The sequence below is a fragment of the Agelaius tricolor genome, unplaced genomic scaffold (genome assembly GCF_023055355.1).
Source record: "Agelaius tricolor isolate 1412-34295 unplaced genomic scaffold, bAgeTri1.0.p SCAF_43, whole genome shotgun sequence".
Lineage (NCBI taxonomy): Eukaryota > Metazoa > Chordata > Aves > Passeriformes > Icteridae > Agelaius > Agelaius tricolor.
Window position 1 is genome coordinate 1,785,747 of NW_027269303.1, and position 18,807 is coordinate 1,804,553.

The 18,807-nt window shown below is 52.9% G+C and overlaps 1 protein-coding gene across 1 annotated transcript in view; it reads right to left on the reverse strand.

Moving 5' to 3' along the window:
- The window catches only part of LOC139604076 (uncharacterized), a 1,261,625-nt gene that overhangs the window by 269,716 nt on the left and 973,102 nt on the right, over positions 1 to 18,807 (reverse strand). Inside the window, 1 exon segment of the mRNA XM_071455063.1 lies at positions 2,105 to 2,713. Coding sequence (XP_071311164.1) covers positions 2,105 to 2,713 — 609 coding nt within the window.

The following is an 18,807-nucleotide window of genomic DNA, read 5'->3' on the forward strand; positions in this document are numbered from 1 at the left end:
TTGTGCCCGAGGCCTTCCCTGTGCTGGGGCTGGCCTGGGGCTTTTCCTGCAGCGGGACCTGCCCTGCTGATGGCACAGGAAAGGCAGTTCCTGCTGGAGCAGGAGGCTCTGCCTGCAATGGGCGCCAACAACTCCAGCAAGGCCCTGCTGACTTCAAAATTGCTGCCTAGAGCACTATGTTCTAATATTTGTTACAGCTCCTGAACTGTGGATTAAATAACTCTGCTTAGAGATCTTTCTGTACGATCATGATCAGAAATATTAAGAGACATATTTATAATAATTTATCTGGTATTCCATCATTATTCCTGCGGGACAAATTGTGTTAAAGTTGAATTCCACCAGGTCAATCTTTTAGACCTTTGACAAATTCTGGGGCTGGGATTGGATCCAGCTGGTCCCAGACTCCTCTCTTAGAAGGAATTTTAAGAGTCTAGGGGTCCTGCAGGGGTTTGAGGATCCATGGTGTCTGTTGGGTGACATTTCTCTACCTCATGTCTCAGCAGGAATTTCTGAAATAAAGAAATAAAGCTTTTGCCTGAAGCTCCCACTGTGCCCATGACAGGAGCCCCTGTGAGTGTCTGGGCCATCCCGGCTCGTTGGCAGCCTGGGCACTCCTGGGATGTCACCATGTAGCCCCCGTGAGTGCCTGTGACAGATGGGTGCCTTTGCAGCCCAAGGTGCCCTGGGATGTCACCATGGCATGGCTGTGACTGCCTCTGACCACAGGGCTCTTTACCATTCCCAGAAAGCCCTGGGAGGTGTCCATGGAGCTCCTGTCCCTGCCTGTAACATTCCAGCTCTGGAACAGCCTGGAGACTCTTGGAAAGATACCCACGGAACCCCTCTGAGGGCCTGTGACAAATCGGATCCTTAGCAGGGAACCATCACCAGGAACCCTGTTGCTATGGTCAGTTTCCATGGCAACCATCCCCAGCCCCCTGTTGCTATGGTCAGTTTCCATGGCAACCATCCCCAGACCCCTGTTGCTATGGTCAGTTTCCATGGCAACCATCACCAGCCCCCTGTTGCTATGCTCAGTCCCTTGGCAGCTCCATGGAGACCCCATGCCAGGGCTGGTTGCCATGGACACCAGCTCAGGCCTGCAGCCAGAGCCCGTTGCCATGGCAACCATTGGCAGCCCCCATCCCCAGGCTGATGGGATCCCAGAAGCACAGAATTGGCTGAGCTGGGAGGGACCCATCAGGATCCTCCAGTCCAACTGCTGGCCCTGCACAGGACACCCCAACAATGCCAGCCTGGGCCTGGCAGTGCTGGCCAAACGCTGCTGCAGCTCAGAGAGCCCTGGAGCTGGGACCCTTCCCTGGGGAGCCTGGCCAGGGCCCCAGCAGCCTCTGGGCAAAAACCTTTTCCTGACATCCAACCTGAGCCTGCTCCAACTCAGCTGCAGCCGCTCCCTCCACTCCTGTCCCTGGACACCAGAGGGAAGAGGTTCCCACAGCCCCAGCCAGGGACCCGCTCCCAAGGCTGCTGCCATGGCCACCAGGGCTGGCACCAGCTGGGATGCTCGCTTTCCACGGGCCGGGCTTCAGGAATGGGATTCCCCAATTTCCTGCTCCCACTAAAACCGTGCTGCCCTCGCTGCCCTCCCGCCTCCCATGGAAAGCACAAAAGGCAAAGATCCCGGACTGGGATAAGAACAATTTATTGGGAACAGCAACGAGATAAAGAACAAACAGGAACAGAAACAATATTGATAACAGAAGGAATAAATAAAACTGTTTACAGGGAAAACTACAACACAGCTCACAGGGTCTGCCTGGCTACAATATTTCTTGCCTGGAAAGGACACCCTTCTCCTCAGGGAGAGAGAGAGAGTCCCTTTCCTGTCCCTGGCAATGATCTGAGGTGGGACTGAAAGTAATGACAGGGCCATGGCCAGACCCTCATGTTTTTCAATGCCACATCAGGTCATTGGCAAAGGGCAGGAAAAGGTACAGGTGTCTTCCCAGCATGGATCACAGGGAACATGGATCACCAGGGCTCTTTCCAATCTGGCTTCTCCCATGGGGGATGAAGCTGGAGTGGTGCATGAAGCTGTTCCTGCAATCGAGGCACTTGCAGGGCTTCATTTACTGGTGGCTCCGTTGGTGTCTTGTCAAATGAGAGCTGCTGGTGAAGCTCTTCCCACACTGGGGACACTCGTAGGGCCTCTCCCCAGTGTGGATGCGCTGGTGCCTGATGAGGGTGGAATTGTGCTTGAAGCTCTTCCCGCAGTCAGGGCAGTAGAAGGGCCTCTCATCCGTGTGAATGCGCTCATGCAGGCGGAAATTTGAGCTGGTCCAAAACCTCTTCCCACACGTGGGGCACTCGTAGGGTCTCTCCCCAGTGTGGATGAGCTGGTGCCTGATGAGGTGGGACTTGCGCTTGAAGCCCTTCCCACAATCAGGGCAGTGGAAGGGCCTTTCTTCTGTGTGAATCTGCCGGTGCCTGGCGAGGTCAGAGCTGGTGTGAAACCTCTTCTGGCACTCAGGACACTCGTAGGGCCTCTCCCCAGTGTGGATGCGTTGGTGGATGATGAGGGCAGAGCTGCAGCTGAAGCCCTTCCCACACTCCCCACACTCGTAGGGCCATTCCCCAGTGTGGATCATCTGGTGGCTGATCAGGGTGCTGCTCTGCCTGAAGCTCTTCCCACACTCCAAGCACTTGTGGGGCTTCTCCCCATCATGAAGCTGCCCATGGGCCACCAGCTCTGAGCTCTGTCCACCTTCCTGGCTCAGGGTGGGTCTTTCCTCCTCAGAGCACCCTGGGCTGGGTTTTGAGCCCCTCCTCCCTGTTGGGATCTCTGGGGCTTTTCCTCCCTGTTGGAATTCTGCACTGTGGAGCCACTCAAAATGGCCTCTTCCATGAGTTTCTGCTGTGGGGATTTGTCCTCCCTGGTCTCCATCCTCAGCTCCTTTTCTAGGGAAGGAAGGACAAGGAGAGGATGGGATTTGCCTCCGTGCCAGAGGGAAGGGGAAGGAGATCCCCCCAGTGCATCCCCAGCAGGACGGGGTTGGCAGCAGGGTTGTCCTGCAGCCGGGGGCTGTGCTGGGCTGGGAGATGGAGCAGGAGAGAGGGGGAAAGGGGCACTGACTTCCTCCTCACCTGCCTGGGGCTCCTGGGGTACCTTCTTCTTCCTCGCAGACTCCTCTTCCATCTGGCCAAGTTTACGGGATGGAAAATCCTGTTTTGGGAAGAAAACAAGGGATAAGTACATTGAGTTTTGTACTTGTTTGAAGGCAAACGTGGGGAGGGTGTAAACCAGGATTACAATCTAATAAGAAAATGAAGATCAAGGCAATGATGCAGAAACACTGCCTTAAACTGACAGAGTCAGGATATAACCTGACACCCTGTGTCTGGTCAGGGTGGTGGCAGCAGTCCCATTAAATGGTGGCTGCAGTCCTGTTGGAGTGATGAACGTGATTCTGTCCAAGCAGTGATCCTGTAGAAGGGTCTGGTCTTCCTCTGAAGGTCCAGGGGTGGTTCTGGAGCTCTTGTCCTCTGGGAATCCAGTAGGCAAGCTGCTCCTGGTGTTGCAAGGCTCAGCTTATATCCAGGTAGGAATGCTTGGATCCTCCCCCTGGGCGGAGCATCCCACAATGGGAGGATGGAATTTTATCAGTCCTGCAGTGACACTCAATGGCCCATTCACAGAAGATATCTCCCCTGGAGGGCATTATCAGGGCTGAGTCATGGAAGAGATCAAGAACACTGCCCCACCTGTTGATAGCAGTTGATGAAGATGGGCATTGAAAACATGCATTTGGTTCCATCTTACACTGCAGCCTGAAACAGTGGGAGAATCCCTGCTCAGGGGGTGAACACCACCCCCCTTATCCAAACTGGCTCAGGTGTAAAACCCCCACCCCGGGAAGGCCACACACACAGGGGACAATGTCACACTTGCCCTGCCCCAGGGGAGGTCTCTGTCCCTGTCACTCCCTTGCTCTCCCCCGGTTTCTCTTTCATTCCAACTCTCTCTCTACCTCACATTTACTGTTCAATTAAAATCCACCTTGGATTTGGTCTCATTAGCACCTTAATTGAGGCGGAGGCATCTCTCTGGAAATTTTCTTATCCAGATTGCGAGACTATTTTGGCACAGTGAGTTTAGGCCACCCTTCTCTGACCCCAAGTGCCTTTGACAACAGCACGGTTCCCTACTCTGAGGAGGTTGTGGTTCTCTCTGGAGGAACTCTTGGAAACTTGGAAACAGTCCCTCCTTCTTCCCGCGGAACTTATGGGAGAACTGATGAGGAAAATGGCTGTTGTGGGTGGCCAGTGAAAAAGAAAATATTTTGTTGTCCTTCCGTGAAAAGTTTGTTAAAATCATTGGAGGAAAGGGAGCAAATGATACCAGCGAGACTGACAAGGTTCATTTACTCCAGGGTGAGGAACACAAGGCTGCTGAAACTCCTACAAGAAGACCAGCTCAAGTAGCTAAATTCCCAAATAACTCCAGCCAGGGGTCTCCAGGAGGATTTTTTTGGAGCGTGTTCGGAGCCGGCAGATCCCGGACTCGAGCCCCGGATATCTCCGGGCTCCCTAAGAGGAGCTTTTTCGGGGCCAGAGGAGCCGCGATCGCCCCTCGGGAGGGTCCCGGGGGTCCACGTGGGGATGGCCCGGTACCGACGGGGCGGGACATTGGTTTTGGGGATCCCCGTGAGAGCCGGGGCTGTGGAACGGGGGACCCCCGGGGCGGGGAGAGGGGAAGGGGCGATACCGGAGCTGGGGCACCCCCGGCAGCCCGGAGATGAGGCGGGGACGGGACCCCCTGACCCTGACAGGGGCGCGTCCTGGGGTGACTTCATGATGCTCGTGCCCCATCGGTCCGTTTAGCCCAGAAATGAGTTCTGCACCTTTAAGGCTGGTTCTGAGAGCCAAGGGGAGGAGGAAGAAGCTGCAGTTTGTTTTCATACACTGCACTCACTCCTCCACATTCCAGCTCCTGGATGGACAGAGGGCAGGACAGAGCTCTCCTTTGCTTTTAGTTAGTTTTTAGCTCTCTGAGACAGAGAAGTTCCCTGGACTGTGATTTTTCTTTTTCTTTGGAGCTGTTTAAACTTGCTTTGGGCTGAACACCCAGTACTGCACTGGCAGCTCCCACCTGTGGCCCACCTGGCGGGGCCTGGGCCATGGCATTTCCAGCACTGGAGGGACTGATAAGAGACTGATAAGAGACTGATAAGAGACTGAGTGAGCCCAGCTACAGTGCACGGAAGAACTGTGAGTTTGTCATCTCTTTTGGAGCAGCAAGAGTTTTTATTGTTTAATATTGTTCATTTGTTTTGCTGGTGAATGCTTTGCCTGCTAAATAAACAGAGTTTTTACAATTTTCTCCAAGGAAATATTTTACTGAATCAGCTGCGGAAGAATCTGCTTGAATCTCCTGTCTAGAGGAAACCCCTTTTGGGGATATTCTCCCAAATTTGCCCTAAATCAGGGTAGGGTGGTGGGGAGTGGGGGGAGCCCCAAGTGACTGGATTGAGGGGGCTGGAGAGCGGGACCCCTAAACCCCGCAGCATCCCTAAGCAGGATCCTGGAGAGGGGGGGATCCCCAGGACTCATGGGATCCCCAGCAGCCCTGAGATGGGGGACCACCAGAACCCCAGAGGGATGAGACTGGAAATGGGACACTCCTGGTGGTGCTTTTTTATGCACTCTTGATTTTTGGACATCAGGTGACTTCTAGAAATGGACTTGGGTGGGAGGAATCCCCAACCCAAGGCATTCACACCTTGTTTTTCCCCAAAACAGGATTTTCCCCAAACCTTCCCACACTGACATCCCCCCTTTCTCGCTCTGAGTGAGCTCAGTCCCAAACCTGACCCTGATCCTGGTTTCAGTCTCACTCCACATTAAGACACACTCACAGTTCTGAATTTAATCCCATCCCAGTGCCAGACTCGTCTAGCCCCAGACCTGATCCCAACCCCAGCCCTAAAGCCAATCCCATCTCTAGCCTTAACCCCAATCCCAGCTCTAATCCAAATCTCAGCCCCAACTCCAAGCCCAGACCCAATTCCAGCCCCTTCCTAAATCCTCAGCCCCAAACCAAATCCCAGGTTCAGCCCTTCTGGGGCTTTGGGGGTGTCTCTGTCCCTGTGACCCCGATGATGTTTGGGTGGGGTCCCAGCAGGGCTGAGAGGGACAGAGACCCCCCCGGCCTCCCCAGGGGTGAGAAGGTGGCAGAGCCCCCCCAGCCCCGAGCAGCCTCAGCGGTGAGAGGGACACAGAGCCCCTGGTGCCCAGCCCTGCACAGGCATTGCCTGAGGCCAGAGGGATGGAGACCCCCCGAGCATCCCCCAGGGCCAGGGGACAGAGAGCCCCGAGATTCCCCTGGGCTGAGAGGGACAGAGACTGCCCTGAGCACCCCCTGGCACAGGGGAGAGAGGGAGGGAGACCCCCCAGGCATTCCCTGGGTGAGAATGATGGAGACCCCTGGGGAATGGCCTGGGGTGACAGGGACAGGGACACCCCTGGGGAATGGCCTGGGGTGACAGGGACAGGGACAGCCCCTGGGGAATGGCCTGGGGTGACAGGGACAGGGACACCCCTGGGGAATGGCCTGGGGTGACAGGGACAGGGACACTCCTGGGGAATGGCCTGGGGTGACAGGGACAGGGACAACCCTGGGGAATGGCCTGGGGTGACAGGGACAGGGACAACCCCCCCAGCCCCTCCCAAGCATTCCCAGGGCATGAGGTACAGAGACCCCTCGAGCATCCACTGAGCACTGTGTTATAAATGAGAAGCTTGACTAGCCCAATATTCAAGCAACAATCAATTTATTAATTAATATGTTAAAGCATGAGCAATACAGTGCTGGGTACCGTGCGGGAGGTTTTCCCTCCAACTGCACACCCATAGTTGAGGCTTACGGGTATTTATAGGGGTACTCATCAGCTTTCTCAGCAGTTTCTATTCCCAATTTTTACCTCACAATTCTATACACTATTGTGATTTAGTTTTTCTCAGGATGTTTCCCAGAAAGGAGTATCCCTAGATGGGGGTGGTTCGGTTTCTGAAAGAAGGAAGAAGTCTCCCACATGGTGGGGTCTGGCTCTGCAGATGTGGGTCCACATTTTAATTGCAAGGACTATAAATCTCATCTAATTCCATGAGCCCCTGCAATGTCAATATGGACCTTTGGATCCATGGGGGCCCACAGTGTCACAATGGGCTCTTTTGGTTCCACAGCTTCACTATGGCCCCTCGGTTCCATGTGTCCTGCACTGTTCCATGAATCCTTAGTTCCATGGGGTCTGTAGGGTCACAATGGTCTCCTTGGTTTCATGGTGACACAGTTGCCATAATTTCCATGGAATCACAACTGCCCTTGGATCCCAAGAGGCCCCATCGTGTGACAATGGCCCCTTGCTTCCATGGCGCCCTGCAGCGTCACAATGGTGCCCATGATTCCATCAGGCCCTGCAGTGTCACCATGGACAGTTGGTTCAATGACACTCCACAATGTCACCACAGCCCCTTGGTTCCACAGAGCCCCACTGTGTCACTGTGGTCCCTTTGGTTCCAGGGCTCAGAAGTGCCAGAATGACCCTTTGGTTCCATCAGGCCTTGAAGGTTCAAAATGGTCTCCATGGTTTCAGGAGTACCCCCTGTGTCACAAGAGACTCTTGGGTCCCTGAAGTTCTTCAGTGTCACAATGGGCCCTTGGTTCCATGAGGTTTGGTAGAGTCCCAATTGACTCCTTGGTTCCATGAAGCCCTGCTGTGTCACAATGCCCACGGTTCCATGAGTTTCCATGGTGTCACCACGGTCTCCTTGGATCCCCAGTATCACCATGGTCTCCTTGGTACCATCCAGGCCTTGTAACAAGAGGTACTGAGCCATTTTGTGCCTTAGATGAAAGGCTGCAGAACTCATGGTTGTCAGGCTGTGTCACTGATAAGAAACAAAAACCACCTGAATCTGAACGCAAAATATCATCTCAAGTACCTTCAATCCAGGCCTCGACAGAGGTAGAAAATACAAACAGAGATTTCACATTAAATCAAAAACAGGGACCATATTTTGAATGCAGGCAAAATGCATTGAATGCATTCCAATGCACTCGATATGATGGGAGGTGATGATCCCCTATTCCAAGAGTGAACTTAAGAAGGGCTGACTATTGAAGGAACCACAGAGAAGCACAATATAAGAAAAGCAGGTGGCATAGGTAATTCTGGGATAGGCAGACCAGGAAGCAAGAGCAGATGAGCCAGTGTAGTCGCCACCAAGGAGATCACGCTCACATGCTGTGGGCAGCAACCCCATCAGGCCGTGTCACCATCCCCTGGCACAAGGGGGGTCACGATGGTTCGTTTTACTGATCTCAGAGCGCAAAGACACACAGCACGGGACCTTCAGTATTAACCAAAACAAATGCACCTTTCATTGAGTGCCCACAACAGATGCAACACAAGGATTAGAAAGCAGATAAAGGATAGAGAGACAGAGAAAAGGAGGGGGGGAATAGCTGCCATGAGAGAGATGAAATCCTCGTGGTCTGGCCAATAGATCTGTCTTGTCACATCGGGGAGAGTCTCAAAGTCTTTGGTTAACTCAGGGCTCTTTTATAATCTACTGCTGGGAGGGGAGCAGGATGGCACATGGAGGGAACAGTGGAGAATAAACCCATTGAGAACAGGTACAGACAGCCCAGTTCTGAACAGCACAAACCGGTGCCAGCAGGGAGCGGGGCCCGTTGTTTCAGGACTGGTTCCTATGGGAAACATCAGCTTCCCATGGCAGACATCCCGCTCCAGTCAGGCCAGCACCCCTGGGTTAGAATTTGAAGGGTCTCAGTCTCAGTCCTTGGGGAGGGCTTCAAGCTCCGTCCTTGACAGCGGTTGTGAGGCAGATGAGGGATCTTTGGACCGTCTCTTACAGACTGACATCCCAAAACATAAAAACAATCAGGCATTTCCTCTTAAAAATAACATTTACTGAATTAACAAAATTATAATTATTTTTCTTATTTATAAAAGAATTATTCTATATTTCTATTACCAAATTTGAATGTTTATAGTAAAAAATCCATACCTTTTAACAAGCAAAAAATTTATTGCTCATTGGTTCTAAGTAACACAATTCCCTTCATTGATTTATTGACCAGTGTGGCTATTGATTTCTACTTCTTTATGCTAATTAGTCCTATTTTAAATCCTTTTGTCATCTTTTTTATCATTTTCACAGACAGGAAAAATGGGGCCACTTTGGGGTCGAGGGAAACATTTCTGGGGCACATTTGGGGCAGTTCTGGGTCTGGGGAGGGAATTCAGAGAAAACTTGAGGGTCTGGAGGACCCTTGGGGCAGCCGGGTGGGCACTTGGAGGGGCACTCAGGGATTCCGAGGGATAGTTCGGGGTCCGGGGCAGCACTTGGGGGTCCCGGGGGGCCCTTGAAGGTCAGGGAGGGGAATTTGGGGCACTTCGGGGTCCGGGGCAGCACTTGGGGGGCTCTGATGGGGCTCTCTGGGGCGCGGGGGGTGATGGGAGCTGTAGGCACGGGTCTAATACAGTTAACTGGCCGGGGAGCATCACGGGAGTTCGAGGCGCAGCTGCAATGGCTCTCGGTGGGGCGCGGGGCATGATGGGAGATGAAGTCCTGTCTGGAAAAGCTCTGGACGTGCGTTGCGAAGCATGATGGGAACCGTAGTCCCGGAAGTGATTCGAACGCTTTTTTTAGGGGTCTGGGAGGGCGCTTTAGGGACACTTTTGGTCCGAGCCGCGACTTGAGATCCTCGTGGTAACGTAAACGGTTCGAGAGAACTTTTGGGGATCTCGGGGAGCTCTAACAGTGCTCTTTAGGGTGCGGGGTACAGCAGGAGCTTTCGGCGCGGGACTGTTCTGAGGGGTCTGGGGCTGCGGGGGATGAATTCCCAGAAGTGGCTGTACCGGGCATCTGTGGAGTTGGGAGCACTGGGGGGTCCGGGGACGCTTCTGGGGGCTCCCGAATGGGCGCTGAGGGGGCACTCAGGGGATCCTGGAGGGTCTGAGGGACACTTAAAGGACAAAGAAGGGGCGGATACCGGGGGGGGGGGGGGGGGGGGGGGGTCTGTGGGGCGCGGGGCATGACGGGCGTTGTAGTCCCGGCTCCAATGGGGCTCAATCGGCCCGCGGGGCATGACGGGAGTGTAGGCAAAAAGGAAAGATGGCGCCCAGCCGAGGACCGCCTTCGAGGCCCCTTTCCAGGCACTGATTGGCTGCGGGTGGTGATGGGCGGAAGCCTTGGCAAATGGGATGCGGTGGAGGCGGGAGCAGCCCATTCAACCTCTCCAGTCCCTCCCAGTACAGCGCAGTTCATCCCAAGTACAGCTCAGTTCATCCCCAGTACTACCCCAGTACAACCCCAGTGCCCCTGCAATCCCTCCCAGGACAGCCCAGTAAAACCCCAGTTCCTCTCCAGTCCCTCCCAGTACAGCCCAGTCCCTCCCAATACACCTGAGTGTACATTCCCAGTCCCTTCCAGTTCCCACTCAGTGTCATCCACAGGATGCCCCAGTGTCTCCCAGTGTTCCCCCTAATGTTCCCAGTGTCCCCAGTATGTCCCAGTCCTCCCCAGTGTCATTCCCAGTATGTCCCAGTGTGTCCCACAGCGTTCCCAGTATGTCCCAGTCCTCCCCAGTGTTTCCAAGGAGTTTAATTTCTCTCGGTGCCCGTGGCAACCAAACCCAGCAGTGGGGTCAGTGCAGTGCCCATGGCCACAGCCCCTTGCAGTGGCCCAGTGCAGCTTGGGCTGATGATCCACCCTCGCAGCCGGCCCAGGGCAGCTCTGCAGTGGCTTTGGTGGCACCTGGGGCTGGCACACACCTGAGCGGTGTGTCTGTTTGCAGTGGGGAAACTCAGGAGTTTGAGATTGCTGCAAAAAGCACAAAAAGGGAAAACCCCTCTTCGGCTGGGTGCAGCCAGCTCTCCAAGCACTGCAGCTCCCAGGGCAGTGAGGACAGACAGGATGGGGCTGGGCAATGTGGAGCAAGGTTGTCCACGCTGGGTCAGAGCTCCAGGCACAGCTTCTGTGAGCAGGCCAGGGCTGCTGAGGAGAGACCCTGAGTCAATATCAATCACAGAATGCTGCTATCACCTCTGCTCTAAAGAGAAATTAAATACAAGACACCCTTTAAAATAGGAATGTGTATTTCTTACAAGTTCTTTGAAATCTTTTTCCATAACTGGGCTAGGAAAACTTTAATGACCCTCTCAGGGCTTTGGTGTTGTTTACATCAGGTAGTACTAGGGTAGTACAGGTAGTACTAGGGATGAACTGCGCTGTACTGGGAGAGGTTGAATGGGCTGCTCCCGCCTCCGCCACATCCCATTTGCCGAGGCTTCCGCCCATCAGCACCCGCAGCCAATCAGCGCCCGGAATGGGGCCTCGAAGGCGGTCCTCGGCTGGGCGCCATCTTTCCTTTTTGCCTACACTCCCGTCATGCCCCGCGGGCCGATTGAGCCCCACTGGAGCCGGGACTACAACGCCCGTCATGCCCCGCGCCCCACAGAACCCCGGTATCCGCAACCCCTCTATCCCTTAAGTGTCCCTCAGACCCTCCAGGATCCCTCAGTGCCCCCTCAGCGCCCATTTGCGATCCCCCAGAAGCGTTCCCGGACCCCCTGAGTGCTCCCAACCCCACAGATGGCCGGTAGAGCCACTTCCGGGAATTCATCTCCTCTCCTCCCCCGCGGCCCCAGAGCCCCTCAGAATAGTCCCGCGCCTAAAACTCCTGATGTCCTCCGCGCCCTAAAGAGCCCGGTTAGAACTCCCCGAGATCCCCGCAATTTCTCTAGAACTGTTTACGTTACCACGAGGATCTGTAGTCGCGTCTCGGATGCAGAAGTGTCCCCAAAGGGCCTTCCCAGACCCCTAAATAAAGAGTTCGAGCCACTTCCGGGACTACGGCTCCCATCATGCTCCGCGGCTCACGTCCAGAGCTTTTCCAGACAGGACTTCATCTCCCGTCATGCCCCGCGCTTCCACCGAGAGCCATTGCAGCTGCGCCTCGAACTCCCGTGATGCTCCCCGGCCTTGTTAAACCGTATCAGACCCGCGCCTACAGCTCCCATCACCCCCCGCGCCCCAGAGAGCCCCATCACAGCCCCCCAAGGGCCCGCCCGGACCCCGAACTGTCCCTCGGAATCCCTGAGTGCCCCTCCAAGTGCCCACCCGGCTGCCCCAAGGGTCCTCCAGACCCTCAAGTTTTCTCTGAATTCCCTCCCCAGACCCAGAACTGCCCCAAATGTGCCCCAGAAATGTTTCCCTCGACCCCAAAGTGGCCCCATTTTTCCTGTCTGTGAAAATGATAAAAAAGATGACAAAAGGATTTAAAATAGGACTAATTAGCATAAAGAAGTAGAAATCAATAGCCACACTGGTCAATAAATCAATGAAGGGAATTGTGTTACTTAGAACCAATGAGCAATAAATTTTTTGCTTGTTAAAAGGTATGGATTTTTTACTATAAACATTCAAATTTGGTAATAGAAATATAGAATAATTCTTTTATAAATAAGAAAAATAATTATAATTTTGTTAATTCAGTAAATGTTATTTTTAAGAGGAAATGCCTGATTGTTTTTATGTTTTGGGATGTCAGTCTGTAAGAGACGGTCCAAAGATCCCTCATCTGCCTCACAACCGCTGTCAAGGACGGAGCTTGAAGCCCTCCCCAAGGACTGAGACTGAGACCCTTCAAATTCTAACCCAGGGGTGCTGGCCTGACTGGAGCGGGATGTCTGCCATGGGAAGCTGATGTTTCCCATAGGAACCAGTCCTGAAACAACGGGCCCCGCTCCCTGCTGGCACCGGTTTGTGCTGTTCAGAACTGGGCTGTCTGTACCTGTTCTCAATGGGTTTATTCTCCACTGTTCCCTCCATGTGCCATCCTGCTCCCCTCCCAGCAGTAGATTATAAAAGAGCCCTGAGTTAACCAAAGACTTTGAGACTCTCCCCGATGTGACAAGACAGATCTATTGGCCAGACCACGAGGATTTCATCTCTCTCATGGCAGCTATTCCCCCCCTCCTTTTCTCTGTCTCTCTATCCTTTATCTGCTTTCTAATCCTTGTGTTGCATCTGTTGTGGGCACTCAATGAAAGGTGCATTTGTTTTGGTTAATACTGAAGGTCCCGTGCTGTGTGTCTTTGCGCTCTGAGATCAGTAAAACGAACCATCGTGACCCCCCTTGTGCCAGGGGATGGTGACACGGCCTGATGGGGTTGCTGCCCACAGCATGTGAGCGTGATCTCCTTGGTGGCGACTACACTGGCTCATCTGCTCTTGCTTCCTGGTCTGCCTATCCCAGAATTACCTATGCCACCTGCTTTTCTTATATTGTGCTTCTCTGTGGTTCCTTCAATAGTCAGCCCTTCTTAAGTTCACTCTTGGAATAGGGGATCGTCACCTCCCATCATATCGAGTGCATTGGAATGCACTTGAATGCATTTTGCCTGCATTCAAAAGATGGTCCCTGTTTTTGATTTACTGTGGAATCTCTGTTTGTGTTTTCTACCTCTGTCGAGGCCTGGATTGAAGGTACTTGAGATGATATTTTGCGTTCAGATTCAGATGGTTTTTGTTTCTTATCAGTGACACAGCCTCATAACCATGAGTTCTGCAGCCTTTCATCTAAGGCACAAAATGGCTCAGTATCTCTTGTTACAAGGCCTGGATGGTACCAAGGAGACCATGGTGATACTGGGGATCCAAGGAGACCGTGGTGACACCATGGAAACTCATGGAACCATGGGCATTGTGACACAGCAGGGCTTCATGGAACCAAGGAGTCAATTGGGACTCTACCAAACCTCATGGAACCAAGGGCCCATTGTGACACTGAAGAACTTCAGGGACCCAAGAGTCTCTTGTGACACAGGGGGTACTCATGAAACCATGGAGACCATTGTGAACCTTCAAGGCCTGATGGAACCAAAGGGTCATTCTGGCACTTCTGAGCCTTGGAACCAAAGGGACCACAGTGACACAGTGGGGCTCTATGGAACCAAAGGGTCCTTCTGGCAGTTCTGAGTCTTGGAACCAAAGGGACCACAGTGACACAGTGGGGCTCTGTGGAACCAAGGGGCCATGGTGACATTGTGGAGTGTCATTGAACCAACTGTCCATGGTGACACTGCAGGGCCTGATGGAATCATGGGCACCATTGTGACACTGCAGGGCGTCATGGAAGCAAGGGGCCATTGTCACACGATGGGGCCTCTTGGGATCCAAGGGCAGTTGTGATACCATGGAAATTATGGCAACTGTGGCACCATGAAACCAAGGAGACCATTGTGACCCTACAGGACCTCATGGAACTAAGGATTCATGGAACAGTGCAGGACACATGGAACTGAGGGGCCATAGTGAAGCTGTGGAACCAAAAGAGCCCATTGTGACACTGTGGGCCCCCATGGATCCAAAGGTCCATTTTGACATTGCAGGGCCTCGTGGAATCCTGGCGACCACTGTGAAACTTTGAGGCCTTGTTGAATTAAGTGGCCCTGCAGGGCCTCATGGAACCAATGAGACCCCATAGAACCCAGGGTCCTTTGTGACCCTGTGGTACCAAGGTGTCATGGGTTGACCCAGGCCAAATTCCAGGCATCCATGAGGGCTGCTCACTCACTCCCCTCTGCAGCTGGACAAAGAAAATTTAATAAAGGGTTCATGGGTTGAGATAAGGACTGGGTGAGATCACTCATCAAATATGTCCTGGGAAAAACAGGCTTAGCTTAGAGATGTGAAATTAATTCATTTATTACTAACAAAGTCAGAGCAGGAAAAGGGGAAATAAAATCCTCACCTCCCTCCTTCCAGCCCTACCTCCTACGCCAGCAGTGCAGGGAGACAGGGAATGGGGGTTATGGTCAGTTCATCACCCATGGCTTCTGCCCCTGCTCAGGGAGAGGAGTGGTTCCCCTGCTGCACCGTGGGTCCCTCCCAAGGGAGACACTTCTGCAGGAGCTTCTCCCATGTGAGTCCATTTCAGGGGCAACAGCCCTCTGCAAACTGCTGCAGTGTGAGTCCACGCCAGGGACAACAGTCCTTCCCAAACTGCTGCAGCATGGGTCACCCTTCCAGGGGTGCATTCCTCCAGGGACAGGCTGCTCCAGCCTGGGAGCAGGGCCCCTCTCTCCATGGCTCTCCTACAGGGTGCCTGGGTCTCCAGTGCCTGGAGCACCTCCTGCCCCTCCTTCTGCACTGACCTTGATGTCTGCACAGTTGTTCTTCTCACATGTTCTCCCTTTGCTCTCCTCTGACTGGAGTTAAAACTGCCCCACAATCTCTATTTTGGTTTCTTTTTCAATCTGTTATCACAGAGGCATTACCACCATTTGTAACTGGCCCAGCCTTTGCCAGCAGCAGGTCCATCTTTGAAGCCACCAGGAATTGGCTGTGCCAGACACGGTGGAAGCTTCCAGCAGCTTCTCACAGGAGCCATCCCTGTGCCCCCCTGTGAAATACAAAGCTGTGTTTGGTGTCAGGTACATACAGGCAACGCGTGTATTTGCGATTGTAATATGTGTGGAAACCGACCACGGGACAGTTATAAAGACGGATTCTAATAATTACTGAGGAAAGTAGAGCATGGAAGAAGCCTTTGAACCTATCCTTTGTTCATAATTAACCTTTATATGTCTTAAGTTGATTTAGAAGCATTTGAATTAAAGCTTTAAGGATATTGCTTTTTGACAGGAACTTTCTGCTTGTAGTTGACCCTTAAAGAGCTTTGCAATAATAACCTTTTGAAGTATAATTTTAGAATATTGCTTGTAGTAAGGATCTTTGAAACTATAGCTTTAGAATATATAAACGAAACATGCTTATCTCACGCCTTAACAAAACAGTGAAAAGCAGCTTGAGAAAGGAAGATGAACATGAACTCAAGGATTAATGGTTTTGACCAAGGAAAGCTGGACATCACTGTTATGAGATTTATAGTCCTTGCAATCAAAAGGTGGACCCACATCTGGAGAGCTGGACCTCACCAGCTGGGAGACTTCTTCCTTCTTTCGGAAACCAAACCACCACTATCTGGGGATACTCCTTTCTGGGATACATCCTGAGAAAAACTAAAAACTAAAACTAAATCACAATAGTGTATAGAATTGTGACATAAAAATTGGGAATAGAAACTGCTGATGAGTAAAAATTGGGAATAGAAACTGCTGAGAAAGCTGATGAGTACCCCTTTAAATACCTGAAGGCTTCAATTATCAGTGTGCAGTTGGAGGGAAAACTTCCCCCAGTGTACCCAGTGCTGTATTGCTCATGCTTTACTATATTAATTAATAAATTGATTGCTGCTTGAATATTGGCCTAGTCAAGCTTCTTATTCATAACATGCCTCACAACTGCTGTCAAGGATGGAGCTTAAAGCCCTCCCCGAGGACTGAGACTGAGACCCTTCAAATTCTAACCCAGGGGTGCTGGCCTGACTGGAGCGGGATGTCTGCCATGGGAAGCGGGATGTTTCCCATAGGAACCAGTCCTGAAACAACGGGCCCCGCTCACTGCTGGCACCGGTTTGTGCTTGAATATTGGCCCAGTCAAGTTTCGCATTTATAACAGTCCCAAAGGGATCTGGGCTGATCTGGATCCAATGGCTGCAGTAGGTGTGCCATTCCTAAATCCAGTTTGGGAGAGCCACGGCCATGTTGCTGTGTGAGCTCTGAGGTATCTGATGGTGGGAGATGCTCAGGTTTGTCCTGTTTGCATCCCCAGCTCCTGCAGAGCCGCTGTCAAACAGCGCCAGGGGATGCTCCTGGCACTGACCCTGGCCTGGCTCAGGGCTCAGCTTTCCTCCATCAATCCCACTTCAGAGCTTCACTCTGGGGGGAAGGTGTAAGTGGGTCAGGAGCAGCACAATCCAGAGAATTGGAGGATGGCTTTATGTTGGTAATTCTGGGAATGGGTTTCTCTGGCAGGATGCTGGACACCAGGGATTTCTGCCCTCCTTTCTCAGGAGAGTTTGGGTTTCTCGTGTCAGTGCTGTTCCACAGCTCCCACCATCCCTGCTCCTTTCACTGACACTTCCCCAGCTTCCCAGTGTCCTTTCTGAGGGGAAGAAAGGTGCCATCCATGGTGGCACCCCTTGGCTGCCTGGGGCTCCAGCTGCTCCTGGAGCTGCAGCGTGTCCGGCACAGCCGCTCTCAGTGGGGCTGGGCCTTGGTTCAGGCCCCACAGTCCCTGTCAGTGCCCACTCCCCACTGGGCTCACACTCTGGCCGTGTGGGGCTGCTGAAGGCTCAGCGGCTCTGGCTGAGCACTCCCAGCTCTGCAGCTCCTGACTCATCCCAGGGATGGGGTCCCGCAGCCCTGGTCGGGGCTGTGTTGCCAACGGGGCCCTGCTTTGGGGTGGCCATGGGTACCTGCTGCTCCTCCACTCTCAGCAGCCCCACAGCAGAAGGGTCCTCTGGGAGCCCAGGCAAGGGATCCAGCTGTGCCATTCCCTCTGTGTCCACAGCAGCTCTCCCCAAAGTCCTTTGGGCTCCCTGAAATCCTGTCTCCTGAGGTGATCCATGCCAGGGAGTCCCAGGGCCTCTGGGCCAGTCCCAGGGGGTGTTTTTGCCATTCCCAGTCGTGGTCACTTCAGCTGCTGATGTGCTCAGGCCTGAGGGGCAGCCCTCAGCCAGAGCTGGCTTACAGGACAAACCCTGGGCATTATGTGACTAACACCATCAGTTTTAGTTAGCTAAAAATAGATGACCAAGGTGCTTCTGCAGGTGTTTAACACCAAACCAGCTGCTTTGGAGACTTTCACATAATCTTGTGTAGTTACCTGCAAGAAATGTGTCACTCTAAGAAATTTTCCCAACTGACATGAATAGAGGCTTGTAGGATATTTTAGGGGAAACCCTCCAAGCCAGGGACTGGGCTCTGGCCAAGCCCTGGGTCTTCCTGGTCAGCAAAAGTGCCAGGAGACCCAGGAGTTCATGGGCTAAAAATACAATCCAGTTCCTTTGACTTGCTGATTTAGGTCTAAAAACCTGGACCCACTTTGGAGCAAATTCGGAGACCTCACCTACGGGTGGATGCACCACGTGGGATTTTCCCAAGTGCTTGCAAGAGTTCTCCAGGTCCTCACTGTGAAATGGGGCTCCCCAGTGACTGTAGACTCTGGATGATGGTAAAGTGTTTAGGCAATTGGGGATGTGTCTTTCTCAGTCCCTATCCTTTCTCTCCTATAATAATGATTAGGTGCATTACCTTGCTTCTTTTTGCTTGTTGCTAAAGCCAAGCATGCAGTTGTATTGAATGTATAATTTTAATTTTGTGTTGCCTTAACACTCACAGTAAAATAAGACCATTCTTCCCATTGGTTTCTGTGTTCTTTAAATCAGCCCTGTCAGCTGGCAGAACAGGTATCAGAACCTGATGAAAGCCAGGCTCTGCTGTGATCTAGCTGGGCCCATGGAATGCAGAGGGCCACTGTCAGTCCATGGAACCCATGGAAGCAAGGCTCAGATGGGAGAAAGGCGTGCACCAAGGAACCCCAGAGACCCTGATGGAGCCAGGGCTGCAGGGTGTCACACAGGGAGGGACCTCATGGCAGCAGGAGAGCACTGTGAGGCTGGGGAACAACGTGGCACCAAGGTTCCACTGGGACTTGACAGAACCCCATGGACGTGGATGGCCCCAAACGGGGCCCAGAGACACTTCCCAGACAAAGCCCAGGGAGGGGGATTTGCTTTATTCAGCACCAGGTGTGCGGGGATATCTCCTCCTGACAGCACACAGCACACAGAGATTACAATGGATGGTTATACTCTATGCACATTCATGGTTTTCCTTAGAAAAGGTG